Source organism: Ammospiza caudacuta, chromosome 5 (assembly GCF_027887145.1).
Source record: "Ammospiza caudacuta isolate bAmmCau1 chromosome 5, bAmmCau1.pri, whole genome shotgun sequence".
NCBI lineage: Eukaryota > Metazoa > Chordata > Aves > Passeriformes > Passerellidae > Ammospiza > Ammospiza caudacuta.
In genome coordinates, this window is record NC_080597.1 from 10,046,497 (window position 1) to 10,063,684 (window position 17,188).

Below are 17,188 nucleotides of genomic sequence, written 5' to 3' on the forward strand. Positions count from 1 at the left end.
AATTTTCTGACAGATACCAAAATTAAGTGAATTCCTTAGAGCCTTTGGAGCTTCACAGATTATTCTATCCATAACAAAAACATAGCAAAAAAAGAAACCTGTTGCAGAGTATTTTTCCATCTTGCTGCTGCTACTTTTGCTGTATTGGCTAAAATTTCTCATTCAGCTCGTTGGAAGAAATTAGAGAGACTTTTCATATTCTCCATCCCAAGCTTTGCTACCCAAGTCTGGTGGCAAAGTTGCTATAAAAGTAAACAGTATTCTTCCTAGAATAAGTCTTGATGAGCAGCCATTGAATTCCCTGTGAGAAAGTTCTAAAAGACAAAGGCGCTCAGGCAAGCTGCTATTAATCATAATAACATAAATTATATTATACTATAATAATATTACGAGCACAGGACCATTCCATCACAACACTTAGGAAAATATGCAGAAATATCAGCAGACAGCTTGGCTAAACAGTGAACTGATGACAGAGCTTGAATGCAAAAGGGCTTCACAAAGAATGGTGAACAAGGGACAGATTATAAATTATCTAGAAACATCACCTGGGCATTTAGGGATGTTATCTGGAAAACCAAAGCTCAGCCGGAGTTGACAATTACAAGGAATGATACAGGAGCTTCACCTGCTGAACAAAGAAAATGAGGGACCTTTGCTGAAAGGTAGATTTTGTAACAGTGGGGGCACAGATAAAACAGAAGTACTCTGTGCCTTCTTCACCTCAGTCTTTAACAACACTCTGATTAGAGAATTTTTTCAGAAAAGAGCTGCCAGCAATGGAAGATCAAATCAGGCTTCAGTTGACAGTACTACGTTCAAGAACATTGAACCAAATGGACTGCATCCAACAGCCTTAATAGAACTGTCAAATGCCCTCATAAGAGAACTTTATATCATCTTTGAAAAGTCAGGGTGACAAATGGAGAAAAGCAAACAACTGCAAAAAAATCAACAAAAAAAAAACACCTTAAAAAAACCCATAAGGACAGTTTGGGAGATCACAAGTTCATCAGACTCACTTTGTTCCTCAAGAAAATAATGCAAAGTCTTCTAAGACCACATATCTGGACATATGAAACATTTGGTGGTAGCCAGTAACTATAAGGATGCAGTTACCAAATGTAAATTATGCCTGACTAATCTGTTTTTCCCTTTAACAAAATGACTGGATTTGCAGACCAGGGCAGAAGGGTGGGTGCCATTTCCCTTGACTGTAGCAAGGCTTATCAATACTGTCAGAGAATACTCTCAACATAGGAGTATTGATGTTACAGCCTGGATGGATGGACAATTAGAGGAGTTAACAACTGGTTGGATCATCATGCTTAGAAGCTAGCAAACACAATGTAACAATGGAGTAACATAAGAGCCTACCCTAAAACCTGTTTTTTTCCTATTATCTTTGGCAGTGACTCTCTAAAATTACATGCTCATCAAGTTTGCAGATGACACCAAATTGGATGGAACAGTCAATGCTCTTGAGGGCAGAGCTGCCACGCAAAGATACCTGAACAGACAAGAGGAACAGGCTGACAGGAACCACATGAAATTCAACAAGACATGCAAAGCCTTGGAAAGGAATAACCCCTTGCAATGATACAGGCTGGGGAGCAGCTCTGTGTAAAAAACCTTGGTGCATGTTCAGCAAGCAAGCTGCAAGCCAGGAGCATGCCTTGGCAGCAAAGAAGGCCTACAGTATCCTTGGCTGCATCAACAGTAGCGTAGCCAGTAGTCTGAGGAATGTGATTATCCCTCTCTAATCAGCACTCGTTGGACCAAATTTAGAATACTGTGTCCAGTTTTGGGCCCCCAGTCCAGGAAAGACACTGATAAACTGGAGCAAGTTCAGCAGAGGGCTGCCAAGCTGGTCAGGCAGACATGCCCTGTGTGAAGCAGCTTCGGGAACAGCTTGTTCAGGCTGCAGAAGGGAAGGCTTCAGGGGGATTTACTAACAGCTTTCCAATACCTACAGGGTGGCAAGCAAGAACATGGAGCCAGACTCATGTTGACAGACAGTGAAAAAAGACAATAGGCATAAACTGAAACAAGAGAGGTCCCAACTCAATATAATTAAAGAACCCCACAACTTTTCACCATGAGGACAAAAGCAGTTGGAATAGGCTGCCAAGAGGGAGATTAAAAACCTCCAAGGATGGAGACTGTACAAAACTTGTCTGGACAAAACCCTGATTAACCTGAGCTGACTCCATAATTGACCCTGCTTTGAGCGGGATGTTGGACCAAAAACTTTCTGATGTTCCTTCCAACCTGAATTATTCTATAATCCCAAGTTTAAGCAATCCTATATACAATGTTTTGCATATGCTTGCACAACTTTCCAGCAACTTTAGACCACAAACCTCCAGGGCTGTGTGAACACTGTCCAATTAACTCAAACATTCAGCACAAGCCTAGATAGAGTTGAATTTGTTTTCTCTCCCCGAACACTACCGCACCTCGAGATGCAATCACCTTCCCAAAGGAAGCAGATGAGAAACAGCATTTTCCCTGTCGAGGGGAAGCAGAGGGCACAAACCCTCACGGCGGAGGCGAGCTGTGCGATGCTCCGGAGGGCTGCGGATGCCGCAGGGGCCCGGGATGCGGAGCCGCTCCGGGGCGAGCGGGCCCCGGCTCCGGTGTGAGCTGGGCGATGGTGACACCCAGCGGCCGCTGCCTGCGCCGAGGGCAGCGCCCAGCTGAGGGGAAAACACGCTGCCAACCTCCCAACTCTGCCGCTCTACAAAACGAATGGGGATTTTAACGTGCATGTATATGTACACATATCCCCCTGTAGCAACCATCAAGCACAGTAACTAGCATGACAGCTTCTGTCCTCCAATTTTAAGTCACAATTTTTAAACAAACTTGGGAAAAGTCATTTCGGGAGTTCTTCTGGAGTTCTAAAAAAAAAACAAAAAGGGTTTCCAGAATGATGGATTAGAAGTGTACCTTTTCATTTATACCAGCAGGAAAGAGTTTTCAGATCTTAAAGTGTGCAATAATCATCCATTTCGCTGACAAATACAACATTGATATGCTCCTTGTCAAGAAGCAGGTGTAAAAAAGTAGAATATCGAAGTTTTCCGTTGTCCAAGTCTTATATGTACAAATCTATTAATAGTTTTAGCATTACAAGTTTTACAGCACCCCCAATGTTACGAATACTCATACTACTGATTCTTGAAAGATTAGTGATGTCTTCTAGTATTGGACATCTAGAGAACAAGGAGAGGCAAACAGTTTCAACATGCCAGAGATTTTTAGGAATGTTGACTTCAGTGAATACACCTTGAAACTACCAAATTTCATTTTGTCTTTCCATTTCTCCCGCTATCAGGAGTGCCATATTTGAACCAAACCATCATAGTTTCATTAAACTTCCACTCTGTTTGACAGATTTCCCTTTGTTCATCCGATCTACCATTCACTTTCTTAGCTGAATGATGGGGAGATGAGAAACACTTTTTTGTTACTCTCCATAGGTTAGCAGATACTTGGTTGCACAATGTCTCCCAAGTTTGAAATACATCAAGCACTTCCCACCACCGTCCAAGATCTTCAATTTGGTTTCTAGATTCCCAAAGCAAAGGAATCAGGCAGATGAAGAAAGCCTCTTTTCAACATGCATCCCCACAGTGACCCGCCATTTATTTGGCTACTTTGTATTTTGTGCAATTACAAGTTTCATAAGATGTCCACTGTAACAGAATTAAACCTAAATAACAGATTTCTAGTAATTAAGTAAAAAATACAGCATTTTTCTTGTGGCAGAGCCAATACAGAGACCTGGTTAATGCAGGTTGGCTAGTCTCTGCATCAAAGAGCAACGCTGCTGACAGGTTGTCTAGTTTGCCCTTGGATTTCTCAGTGGGTTTCTATAGATTAGGTAACTCAGGATTCTGCTGCATTGCTGCCTTTTTACCCCCTCTGGTCTTTACTTTGCAGCAGTAACAGAACAAGAGAAAATTTTTTGCACAGAACTGGATCCTCTGGAACTCCCAACAACTGGCCCATGACAGGCAGGACACACAGTCCTCATCCATGTGACATAGCAAACACTTGAAAACATCTATAGATACACAGATGAAAAACATACTTTATATTGCCAGGGTACAAAGGCCACATGGAGTACAAGAGGTGCTACAAACAGCACAGTACAGCCACCTCCCACTCCTGGTCAGCAAGACAAACAGCAATACTTAAATGTGTACAGGCAATTTAACAAGATTTACACCCCACAATAAATGGCACAGCAGGTGCAGCAGGGAAAGCTACACAGTAAATATCTGAATGCTAAGAAGCATTTCCAAGCTCTAGAGAATTCACCCATTGAGAAGCTGATAAGTCCCAGCAACTATCTCACTATGATTTTTCTCACATTTAAACACTCTCTTTTACACAGAGCAGTAATTAACAAGATACAGCATTTTATGCTACACTTTACTGAACTGTATTCACCTGATACAGTCTTTTCATCCTAAAAAGTTCATGCATATACATATTTTTCCATTTCTCATTTTTTATCAATATACAGTGCCAGATATGATTTAAAGAAAGGAAAAACAGCATATAGTATATGTTGAGCAAATAGTTTTCTTTAATCATCAGCAGGGACAGTATGTCTCTGGCATACAGGATGTGGAAATGAAAGAATAAAAAAGACAAAACTGCAAAACAACTTCAGAAATACTTCCCACTTCCAGCTTCAATGGAAACTGAACATTAACCTAAATAATGCTTATAATATTTTGTTTTCCACTGTGAGGATTAGACTCAATTCAAACTTGAAAAAAAAAAAATAGATTCCTTAGTATCAAGGACAGAACTATTATAGCTGATTTGCCAAAGTTTTGTATGGAAAAATTACTGATTATAAATGACAAAATTATTAATTTCTATGAAGCTTAAGAAAATAGCTCTTCTCCCTGTAAGAATGCCAGTACTTACCAATTGAAACCCCTGTATTACATCTACACTTCTCTAATTAATCACAGATTTATAAGCCTGCCCAAAACACTAACTTCAGTTCTTCAAACACAATCAAAATCAGCAACTCCACCAGAGTCTCCCTAAGAAATAATTCTTATGCTTCATTTATATAGCTAAAATGGAAGACAGAAAAGGCTAAATAAGCAACACTGTCATTTGTTAGCAGCAATAAAGACTCCTTTACAGAAGGGTAAACAGAATGAAATGACTAAAAGGAAGGAATTAAGCAGCAAGAAGTAAAGCACATATCAGTTTATGCACTTACCAGACTCACAAGTTGGAAAGTTTTGTAATTTCATTTACAACCAGGGAAGTAACCAAACCACCATTCATACATAGATTTGATAAAAATTGAATACCAAAAAAAAAAATCTCAAATTCATAAGCTTACCCCAATTGTTTTTCAATTATATTTTCAAATAGGGTATTAATTTTTTTTAATTTACTCTTAATTTAAAAATTTTGTTCAAGCACAAGAAAAGGAGGGGCTCACCAAGACAAAAATCTATTACCTTGTATTTAAGATTTCACCAACAATTTCCTGCAGCTTGTCAATAAAATTAACAAAGCTGGAAAGCCCTTTTACATGGGGTCTTAAAGGATCATACAAAGAAGATGCAGAGTCTCTTCCTCCAAGTTCTATGGTCCGGATAAAAGATGTTGCCATCTATTAGGAGAAATAGCCAGAAATATGAAACTACAGACAGACATGGACTGTACCTACATTGAAATGAGCCTTTCCTACAGGTCTGCAAATTGTGCAAAAACTGGCTGATAATAACTAGAAGATATAACTAGAAGTTATAGTGGCTGATAATAACTAGAAGTTTGATTTCAGGGAATAACTTCCCTGAAATCAAACAGCAGCTCCTATTTTCAAGCTCCGTACATATCAATATTTGCAAGGTCAAAACTTAAATTGAATAATAGTATTTTAAAAAAAAACCACATGACAAAGTAAAAATAACTCAAACTAATTTCATGTTTACATTGGCCTTTTGCAAGCTTAGGACAAAAAACTTACTAAATCATCAAACAAAACTCTTTTGTTGTTGTGGCTATTCAAATGCTCCTGCTGGCCTCACAAAAACTGCTCTTATATTCAGAGGGCTCTCTATGACCCAAGGACAATTTAAAATAAGCATGTGAACGTTGACTTCAGCTTATAACAATTTTCAGAGATGCAAATAATGTATATTTAAATCTTATCAGAAATAATGACAGCTAAGGCTTCTGTCATTCTGAAAATGTCAATATATTTTTATATGCTGTAAGATAATGAAGATTTGCCAAAATCATACCTTAGAGTACAACCCCCAAAATTTTAAGGCAACAGTAAGAACAAACCCCTAGCAGTTGTCCAGGAAGGTGAAAGTAAGGATAATAATCCAATGCATTTCACACAGATGCAGTAATGTTAATTCTACACACAAATTTTAATGTCAGAGTACAGAGCTAAATCATAAAGCTCTAAGGGCTGGAAAGAGAAAAACTGGAATTACTCTAGCACAGAAAGTAAACCTGCCAGTATTCCTGTCTTTGTGCTCAAGATTTCCTATGGATCAAGGACACAATTCACAGGACTTTGCCTTCCCAATGGAAAATACTCTCATTTTCAGGATTTCTACATGACAGAGATGCCAGAAAAGATGACTTTTTTACACAGTAGAGCAGTTTCCCCTCTGGCAACTGTGAAGACATGGTAAATCCAGTCCAAACACATACAGCTTTTTTATACAATGTTCACAGAGCATTAGGAGCTAAAATAATTAAACCTGCAACTGAGATTTCACAACTTTTCCATATTTATTCACCCATAAAAGTTTGAGAATGCAGCTGCTTCAGTGACTACATACCCATACTGTTTTTAACTCAGACTGCTGTTGTGTGCACTGGGGTTACACTGCATGCAAAATTTAAGGACTATTTTGAGTGTGAGGGACTACAGTGGTTCTTTGGAGAAAGAATTCTTATTTGCCTTACTTCAACTGTTTTTGAGATGGTTCTTTGCTGACAACTAAAGAAGGATCCCCTTTTAGAACTCTTGAGATACACACAAACTATTTTTACTGTCCACCTTGAGATCCCATGACCAAACAAGAAACTGTTTCTCCCCACAGAAGCTATCGTCTTTTTGGCTTTAAAATCCTGTTCCTGGTGGTACTTGACTCAGCTTGCAAACATCAGTGTTGCTTATTAGATTAAAGCCAAATTCTCTGTTTAGAGATCTAATTTATTGGCCCTGACTTCCAGGAAGATTCCTTTGACACACATACCAGAAAAATGGACATTTTTCTCTCCTCTGAGGCATGTTTGAGGTTAGTGAAGGCTTCTCTACCAAGTCCTCTGTCAGGAATATTTAGAATATGAGCCAATGCCAGATCATCCTTAGAATTTACCAAAAGGCTTAAATATGAACAGACAGACTTCTTTGCCAGGACTGCCACCTGCATGAGAAAACACCACACAAATTGGTCCTCCTGCTGCTGAAAACAATGTTTCATTTGATTTTAAAGTTAATTAGACATGTACTGATGTAGTTTTTGGAAGAATATTAATTCACCTTGCATAATTTCAAAATACTACTTTATGCATGAGGATTCTGGAAGTCTTGATGAAAACAAACATGATAAGTTAGAATTGCATACATGTGCTTGAATATTCACAGGGTGTTTGAGGGTTATTAAAATTGGTTATAAATTTCTGTTTAGAAACCTTCTCACAGACATCCCTTTTCTATCTCAAAGCAAATACTAGCACCATTAAACCATGTAAGAGTTTGTCACTAACTTCAAAAAGACTAAGATTTTAAACTACTTGCCAGCTCTGCCATAGATTCAGTAATTTTTTCTTTTGGCTTCCAGGGGATTTCAATCAAAGAAACTCCACTGACTGAGTTTGGACATAAATTGTCATCCAGCCCCACCCACATAACCAATATATAACACTGTAATTGCTAATATTGCAGCACTGTTCAAGATCCTGTGAGAACATCAGCCCCAGAACAGAAGAATTTGCAGTTTTGTTGCAAGCAAAGAAAAAAATAAATCAAAAAAAGAGGCCATTAACAGAAGAACATATAACAAGAAAATTTACACCTGCTATGGAATATCTTCTCATACCACAGTACATACACAACAAAAAATAGTTACAAAACCAAGCATGTACATGTGACAGTCTGCAAAGACAGTCCCCAGAGGAGGAAAAAAGAGCAAAGAATATTTTTACTGCACCAGTCAAAGCAGTAAGAAAGCCACTGTGTTAGTGGTAGAAGTGATGTTTAGGGGACAATCTCAGTTCAGAAAATATTTTCTTGTCCCGAAATATTTTGAGTTGTACCCAAAGATTGCTTTGAAATTGCCATTTATTACAAGAACAGCAAGTTTGGAAATTACTAAAGCTCCAGCATTTCAAATACTGTGAGAAAGTACCCAGAGATTCTTATTTTAGTGGTTGAAAGGGTAAAGGGAGAGAGCCCTGAAGTCCTCTGTTGGGACAGCCAAACCTTGTTTGCTTTGCTCCAGCTACCACTACAGTGGCTCTTCAGATTTCTTCCATATGTTAGGGACTACAAGCTAATAAAATGAAATCAAAGGAGAGTACTTCTTTTATTTAATGTGCAGTCAAAACAATGTTTGAGTGGTGGTGTATTTGTAGAAAAATTTGTTCTGCATCAAGTGCCTGTCATGCTGGACTGCCTTCCAGAATATAAATTTCAGCACACAGCCCCATACACACCTACAATAAACTCAAGTGATACAGAATTTGGATATGCAGGTTGGTCTTTTTTCAAGCCAGCCACATGTGAATAACAATCATTGGAAAAGAAAACTACGTTATATTTCATCTTTTCAATAGATACAGAACACCACAAGAGACAAAAATAATTTTTACCTTCACATGCTCCTGGCCCTGTCTGTTGATTCGTGTAGGAGTAGAAACAACAGAACCATCATTTTCTTGTGCATTCATTACACCAGAAATAAATTCCAACAGTTGAACCTTTAATAAAAAGATAATAATAAACTTAAATATGGAGATTACTAGAAAGAAAAGTGGGTCTAAAACCTGGTGTAAACCTGTCACTTTGCTAGTGTTTGAGGTCAGCACAGCCCTTACAGTCTACTTTTAGTTTTAGTCTTTTGAAATACAACTGTTCTAGTACAGAAATGAAGTGCCAGATTAAAAATAACTTAGAAATTATCTCAAACAGTTATGTTATGTTATACACTTGCACTAAAACCCACTGCTTGCATTTTGGAGAACATTAATATGTTATGCCAAGTTCAGGAAGAGCTCATTAACCCATCTAAGCTCTCTATCTTCCCCATGAAAACCAGGAGGAAAAGAAAAACACATTAAAACTCCCAAATAAACAAAAGACCTGCAATAAACTACAACAGAACTGTAACTGAGTGGCTGAACGGGAACTTCTGGAAAAAACCCTTACATGCAAATACATACATTATACAGAAGTTTTGTTTAAAGAGCATGGTGTTTTCCAAACTGTAATCATTGAAAATATTTTGCCTGCACATCAGCATAAAACCAAAACTCCATGGCATGTTAATTACTAAGCTTTGTTCCAGTTTTATCAAATCTCTACAGTTAATTTCTCATTCCAATTTATGGCAAGGATTCATTTATTCATAGAAGAGTTGTGGTACCTCACTATCCAGCAGGACAATAGAGAAATAATTTTTGAATGACTTTAAAATCCCTTTACAAAATTCAGTAATTTAAACTCAAGGACTTCCCTAAAGTTGTGAATAATCCAGAGCTCCTGTGTATAATTAGAAGTGCCATAAATCCATAACTGGAATCAAAAATGTGTCAAAACAACAAAAGAGGTCAAACATAATACTCACAGGGTATATGCTTTCATCTTCAGCTAAAAGTCCAAGACTACAGCACTTCTGATATATGTCTATTAAATCTAACATATTGCTTCTTGCTAAGAAGGCATGATAGGCTTTTTTCACATCAGCATAATTTTCAGGTTCTTTCATGCTTTCATACAATCCAAGTTTGTCATGTAACAAATAGTTCCATGTTTCCAACACATCACTAAGTGATACTGTGAAGTCTCCGTGGTGCTAACAGAACAAAAAAAAAAGAGTTTCATATTCAGCATAGTTTTGAAAACAAATTTAAAGCAAGCTGCAAATATATAAACAAACATATATTTGAAAATCATTATAATTTAAATTGATCAGAAACAAAGTCTCACATCTTTGCATTGACAGCTGAATATTGTTATAGTCTGTCAGCATTTGTTCCTGATCTTTAAAATACCAGGCATATATTATATATACCATGTATAATATATATATATATAGGCATATATAATATACCATGTATATCAAACTACACTCATGAGAAAATACACTGAATGCTGCAGGACTACTCCTTACATAAAGTTCTTTATTTGCAGAAATAGTTTTCAGCATGGCAGGCTTTTACTTCCCAAAGGGAGTAAATATGGCTCCCTTACTTTGTTTCAAGCAGTAAACTAGGAAAACACACATCAATTTTTAAAAAGGAGCTTTTCTTTCTTCTGCTAATACAGTTATACTTTATCAGAACATTGATAGTGCTGCTACACAGTTCTAATAAATGCATTAAAGCCATGCACATCCCTCTGTTACCACTACTGTAATTAACTATGCAGTATAGACTACATTATTTTGGTGAAAAATATCAGATTTTGTTCCATATGCCCCTCTGCCATCTCCTCCAACCACTTGCTTTTACCACCTTCTCTTTCACAACTTGTCCTCCTCATTTTTGTCCACACCCTGCTCTTTAAACTGAGTACCAGTTCCCAGCTCCTGCTGGTAAACTTTTGTCCACACTTCTGGTATCTAAAGCACTCCCCAGTATGTGGCAGCAAAAAAAGGTGGTTTTCACCATGTAATGTGAGAGAAATGCCCTGTGACCAAGTAACAAGCCCTGCTTTGAACTGTCCATAGTGGCAGATGGCTCCTACAGCAAAGGTTTTATTCTATTTCATGACATTTCCACATTAAGCAAATTAATTAATTACTTATAAACACCATTAGCAACAGAACACATTAAATATGAAAACATGAGGAATTCTAATAATTTACGTTGTTCCAGCCCAAATGATCCCTCCTTTGGGTTCTAACACATTTAGCACGACTTTCTCAATAGACCTCATTAAATACACAATTCCAAAATCCTGAAAGTCAACTATTTTGATATTGCCTAGGTGAAGAACAGGGAGAGTAAATTAAAGAACATTCACACATATTAGCTTCAGAGCACTTTTCTGCCTTCTTATTTCTGCATGGGTTATGACAAATCAGCACTATGAACTTACATATTACCAGAATGTTAAAACTGCATATGTGTTTTCTGAAAAGCACCTGATTTTCATTTCAGCCCCTCAAAAAATTAAACACACAATCATATTATAACTCAATTTAAACAGATCAAAGCAGCAGTAGATGGGGAAAAAAATGTTGTTTTCTCACTTTATTTTGAATCAAAATCCTTCAGGAGTACCAAGTTAAAGTACAACTTCATAAGGTATCTAATAAATCAAAACCTTTCCTCACCAGATCAAGGGCCTGCAGAGATTAGCAAAGTTTATGTTAGTGCTGCAAAAATATTTTAAATCCAAATATTGCATTCCAGATATTAACCTTTGTGATCAAGCATTTACTGTGATGGCATATTCCATAACTTACACAGTCATTTTGTCAAGTCTCTGGTTTTAAAATTAATTTTAAAAATACTGTGGTGTTTTGCAGTAAGCATTTGTCAACTGGCTAATAGCTTAAGGAAGTTCAAAAAGTCCCATGTTTTCATTCTATTATAGGCAGAAAAAGTATTTCATTTCATAGGAATAGAACCAATACAGTATTATAAAGTATCCCCACTTCCTGGTAATACATCATATTAAGTTACCTGGGGACTCTGGTTTTAGAATGTCTGAAATCCAGTAGCATCATTTCATGCTTAAAGACACAATTTTTTACTATTTTGAAGGTATTGTAAGCTTTCTAGAGCTAACTGCATAGCAAATCAATATCTATTTTGACAGCAAATTGTTTCAAAAACCAGAAAGTTGTGCATTTCAGCACCAAAATTTTGGCTTCCACCTTCCCTAAACAAAGGCTCACCAACTCTTTTAGGAATACGTGTGTAAAAAACTGCTTTAAGCACCACCTCTATGTTGGGTCTGTTCTTTCCAGACATACTCCCAGACTACAGCATTATTTTCTGGCTTTGTCCTTGAGTTGGGTGTCTTTGATTGCCAAGCAAATTGTATTCGATTTACCCTCTGTTAGAGGTAGGGCAGTTGTCTTCTGTTAATTGGCCAGTTTTTCTTATCTCTTCCACAACCACTCCTCCCTTTGGGGAGACATCTGCTGATAAGAGGCCATTGAATGTCACTGCATGGCTGATAAGAATTACAGAATCCCATTGGGAGATGTGAGCCCAGAGGGAGGAGCCCAGCATTCCTACCTGGATATAATCTGGAGATTCTGAAACACCAGCATGGCTTCTCCACTGGATTTCCCAGAGGAACAGCAGCTGCCCCTTCCACTGGATCTTCAGAGGAAGACTACACCCTTCTCTACAGGATCCCTGCTCTAACAGAACCACACCTGACACTGCAGGAGTTCTGCAGCCACAATTCCAACTGGACTGCTACCAACACCCTGACCCACAGGGTGTCAGGTTGTGTTCTGACTCTGTCAGTGTTGTTTTAGTTTACTGCATCATTTATTTTATTTTCTTCCCTAATAAAGATCTGTTATTCCTGCTCTCATATCTTTGCCTGAGAGCCCCACTTAATTTCAAATTTATAACAATTTGGAGGGAGGAGGTTTACAGTTTCCATTCAGGGGAGGCTCCTGCCTTCCTTAGCAGACACCTGGCTTTCCTCTCTTAGCAGCCTCACCACAACATATTACAAGCAACATATCGCATAAAATTGCTACAAAGTTAATTAGGACTATCTCATTACCAAAAGGGAGACAGAACAGTTTAAGGGAGTAACACTTCAAAATCCCACATTTTTCTGCATTTGCCAACATGGAAACAGGATAATTAGGGAAATTATTTGAAGAAATACAAGACACCAAACAGAACACAATATTCTTCAGTCAGCACGCAAAATGCAGTCATGGAAGCACAGAAAAGAACTAAACCACATACCAAAACTGCTTTTATGCAAAATCAGAAATAGAGAAATACAAACTTCAAAAGGGAAGAGATATTTGTAAAATAAACAATGAAGCAGTTTTTCCTCCAGTATCAAAGCTCTCATTCTAGAAGAGATTTACAACACATTTAAGTCTAAGAACTTAAACTCACAGATTCTGGAAAAATAATTGTTTTATACACTTCAGTTCCCCATCCCAGTAGCTAAAACAGCCATAGACTGAAAATGACAGGTGATTATTTGACCTAACAACTCATCTTTTACCCCTGCTGATCCACAGGTACAAACAATCAACTTAAAGCAATTGCTCTCAGCTGAATTTCATCTTGAAAATTGTTATTACAATTTCAAACCTTGAGGAAGGTTCTTCTTGAAAATGTTCCTAGATTTTAGATCTGTACTAATCAATCTAGGTGAAAGGTACTTGCTTCCATCACAGATCTTATCCCACTTGTCTTTATGCCACATGGCTACAACTGTGCCACAAACCAAAGTATTTTCAGAGGGATTCAGAGCACAGATTTTTTTTTTTCCCTTCACCCCTGCTGTTTGATCAGGGTTTATCACACTTTTTGCGACTCTTATTCTGGTGAAATTTAAGATTAATAGATTATAAAGCTTTTAAACTTAAGTTCTCCTAAAAGCTTTGTTATTTTTCATTTCCACTGTAAATACAGATGCTAGTTAAAACACAAAATCCATTAAAATTGTCCAGGCTCCTAAAGGAAGAGAAGTGCAATTTGGTTGTTTGTGATAGGTTGGATGTGTTGGGTTTTTCTCAATATAGCCCCGCAATCACCTGTTAATGAAGTTATTTTTATTGCAGTAATTGACTTTACCAAAATAGATTTCCATTCTACAGGTGCTAACAATTCAAAATTATTGTATTTAAATCAGAAACCTAACAAAGGACATGCCTACAACTGTAATACTCTGCATCTTAGTTTGAAGTTTCAATGATGGATACAGACAGATTTTGCTTTAAGATTGTGAACTCCAAAATGGATACCATCTAAAGAAGTTGTGCTTCAGAGGCAGAACAGCCAAATGCTAAAACAATTTTAATCCACATATGTAAGCCAAGGTTTGTCTAATTAGACCAACTAGTATAATCAGAAAAAAAACATATCAGGGTTTCGAAAACTTGTTCTTTCTTCAGATCTGAAGGAGAGGCTAAACATTTCAAAATTAAATTAGTTGAAAATAAGTGCTATAATTTTTGTTAGAGCATCTCTGAAAGAAAAGATATTTCTGGAAGAGAAGAATATTATCTGGAAGAGGAAAAAAAAGGATAAAGTAGAATAAACTAATTACCTCTAGTGGAAGAAAACTTACTGTAAGGAAAACAGGGAGCAATGAACCATAACTTTTCATGTCTGTAAGTTTTGGCATACAGTGGAACAACACATTTTAGTTCCTATTTTAGAGGTGGCTTTGGAAAACTGTTTGCAGCTTTCCCTTGAGAATCACAACAAACATGACAAACAGCAATCACCTCCACATGTAGTTTTGCATTAATGTCTTTTACCAGTTTTCCAAGAGTTAATGTTGATGCACACTGATTTTCTCATTTTAACCTACACAGATGTTGTGAGGACACCAGGCTCCTGGCTGGAATATGTTACATTCCAACAAGGACAAATTTAGTATCTTGGCATTCTAGTATCCTTGCTGTAATGTTTCTAACAATGGGGATGACTTAGCCAGTTTTATACTTAATGTTTAGACAGGAGATACCCCCAAGTCTGCACATTTTGGACTCTAAATTTTTTTCTGATGCAGAAACTGAAGCAGGTTTTCTGTTTGTTTGGGTTTTTTATTGGCTTAGGGATTTCACTTTGATGTGGTTCTCTTGTTTCTGGTATGTTTGTTGATTTGGTATGTTTGTTTTGGTTTTCTTACACTAAAGCCTTGTGCTACACATTTGACTTACTATGCACCACTGGAGTAAGTCTTCCAAAAACAGTCAGTATTGTTTTCACCAATAATTAGGTTAATTAGCCTAAAAAGGTATCTTTAGGTTATTAAAACAAGTATTGCAATAGTTCTCCTTAGATGAGACACAGGCAAAGGCCTGATTGTATATTGCAACTGTTTCTGGTATGTTTCAGACATCCTCCAGCTCTGACAAGCCATAATGCTTCTTTCAGAGACACTTTAGGGTTACAATTCCTCTTCACCGTTTGACATTTCATGTACACAAACACAGAAAGCCAAAAAATCCCTACTGATACTGGGCACATACTCACAGCTTACAGGTACCTACAGAAATTCATTCAAAAATATTTTTGGAGCACTCAGAAAAAAAAATGCACCCCAAATACCATAGTTCTCCCACGTTGGTCTATAGCACAAAAGAAACATAGGATGGAAATAAACAGAAGTGACATGGCCAGCAGAAATACACTAGTGTTTAAAGTTTGGAGCTCAAATATGCACATAAAGCACTTCCATCCTTCCATCTGTCTCACAGTTCCTTTTTCTAAACCCTGCTTCAATAGTGCACTTGACCATATTCATTTTCTTGCCTTGTTGCATCTGGCTCTCAGACACACCTTGTTTTAACAAGCAGCAATGAAACAACCAAAATGTTATTTCAAGTAGGTGCCTATGGTTGGAAGATACTGAAAAGAATGCTAACCTGTTTATTGACTTCAGCCATGGACAGTTGTAATGCCATCAACATGCAGTCTGCTCCACATACAGTAGTCCTTTCAGAGTTGGAAAATAAAGGCCATTGTCTTCTGAAACACTTCACCAAGTGTAAAATTTTTTGCTGGAATGAAACCATTGTCTAGACTAGAAGACTGATATAATCAAGAGAAAAACAAATATAACTATGCCAGAGGAATATGCAGGTCTTCACTTCCCTACAAGCTGTGCAAACCCTTTTGTATCTTCTTAAAGGCCAAGTTCCCAGAATAAACTCTTCCAACTAAACCAGACTTGCCTCACTGTAACAGAGCAACTATGAAGATAAGGGGTTAAAAGTGCTTATGCATGTCACGCCTTCACGAAGCCCTTACTTTCCTTGCACATTATGCCAACATAAAGGAATGTTATCACAAATATGAGTCTCTGTCTCCAAAAGCAGCCTCAGAGTGTCTTCAGTACTTTCTGCATTTGCTATACATTTGGATGAGTGTCTACGAGGAGGTTTTAAACCTGGAAAAAAAGAGAGTTAATAGTTGTAAGAGTTACTAACACAGACGATTCTAAACACTTTTGTTACCAATATAGTCTTATCCTTTAAAAAAAAAAAAAATTTTAATTCTATAAGCCATTATCTTCTCTAGCAATAAGTGGAATACTTCATGCTTTGGTCTCGCATTTGTCAAGACAAGGTACATGACAATGTAATAGAAGTTCGCCTTTAAACTTGTTCTTTTCTGAAACAAAGTTTCCTAACACTACAGGAGCAATACCCATTCCATTGACTTCCAGAAGACAAAACACAACTTTTGACCTTTTCCCATACAGCTGAGGCAGAGCCCACAGCGCGTTTGTTTTTTGTTATTGGCACGAAATGTACCAAAATGAGGAAGGGGCAAGGAGGACAGGAGACATCGGGAAACAAGCACGACTGCAACAGCAACTTCTCACTCTCCAAAACGCTTGAAGGGGACACTTGACTTGACAGTGTGAAAACGACACGGGGGGGGGGTCACAGAGAAAGTCAGCGTGGGGCAGAGTAAAACCTCTCAGAAGGCTTTTTTTTTCTCACCACCCTGCGAACTTTCGGAGGGGGACCATACCTGTCGCTTACACCGAAACAGCCCGAACGAGCCGAAACCCCCACGGAGCCGTCGCTAACACCCAGAAGCCGGAATGGGCATTACCACTGCGGCCGAGCGGTCCGGCTGGGCCACCCCAGGTCCTGCAGCCATGCCCTGAACGCTGCCGTGCCCTCAGCGCGGTGCCCTCAGCGCTGCCGCTGTGGCCGGGCCGGGCCGGGGCGCGGCGGCCGCGTTCAAATCCGCCGCGCGGCCCAATGGGCGC

General features: G+C 38.1%; 1 protein-coding gene across 4 annotated transcripts in view; it reads right to left on the reverse strand.

The window, feature by feature from the left end:
- The window catches only part of PARPBP (PARP1 binding protein), a 37,848-nt gene extending 20,713 nt beyond the window's left edge, over positions 1–17,135 (reverse strand). For all 4 annotated transcript variants that reach the window (XM_058804613.1, XM_058804611.1, XM_058804612.1 and 1 more), the window contains exons 1-6: positions 16,945–17,135; positions 15,831–16,354; positions 9,861–10,088; positions 8,887–8,994; positions 7,269–7,439; positions 5,505–5,659 (exon numbers count right to left, since the gene is read on the reverse strand). In XM_058804613.1, coding sequence (XP_058660596.1) covers positions 5,505–5,659; positions 7,269–7,439; positions 8,887–8,994; positions 9,861–10,088; positions 15,831–15,980 — 812 coding nt within the window. In that variant the 5' untranslated portion in view covers positions 15,981–16,354; positions 16,945–17,135. The remainder of the gene's footprint in view (positions 1–5,504; positions 5,660–7,268; positions 7,440–8,886; positions 8,995–9,860; positions 10,089–15,830; positions 16,355–16,944) is intronic.
- Positions 17,136–17,188: the final 53 nt, after the last annotated feature.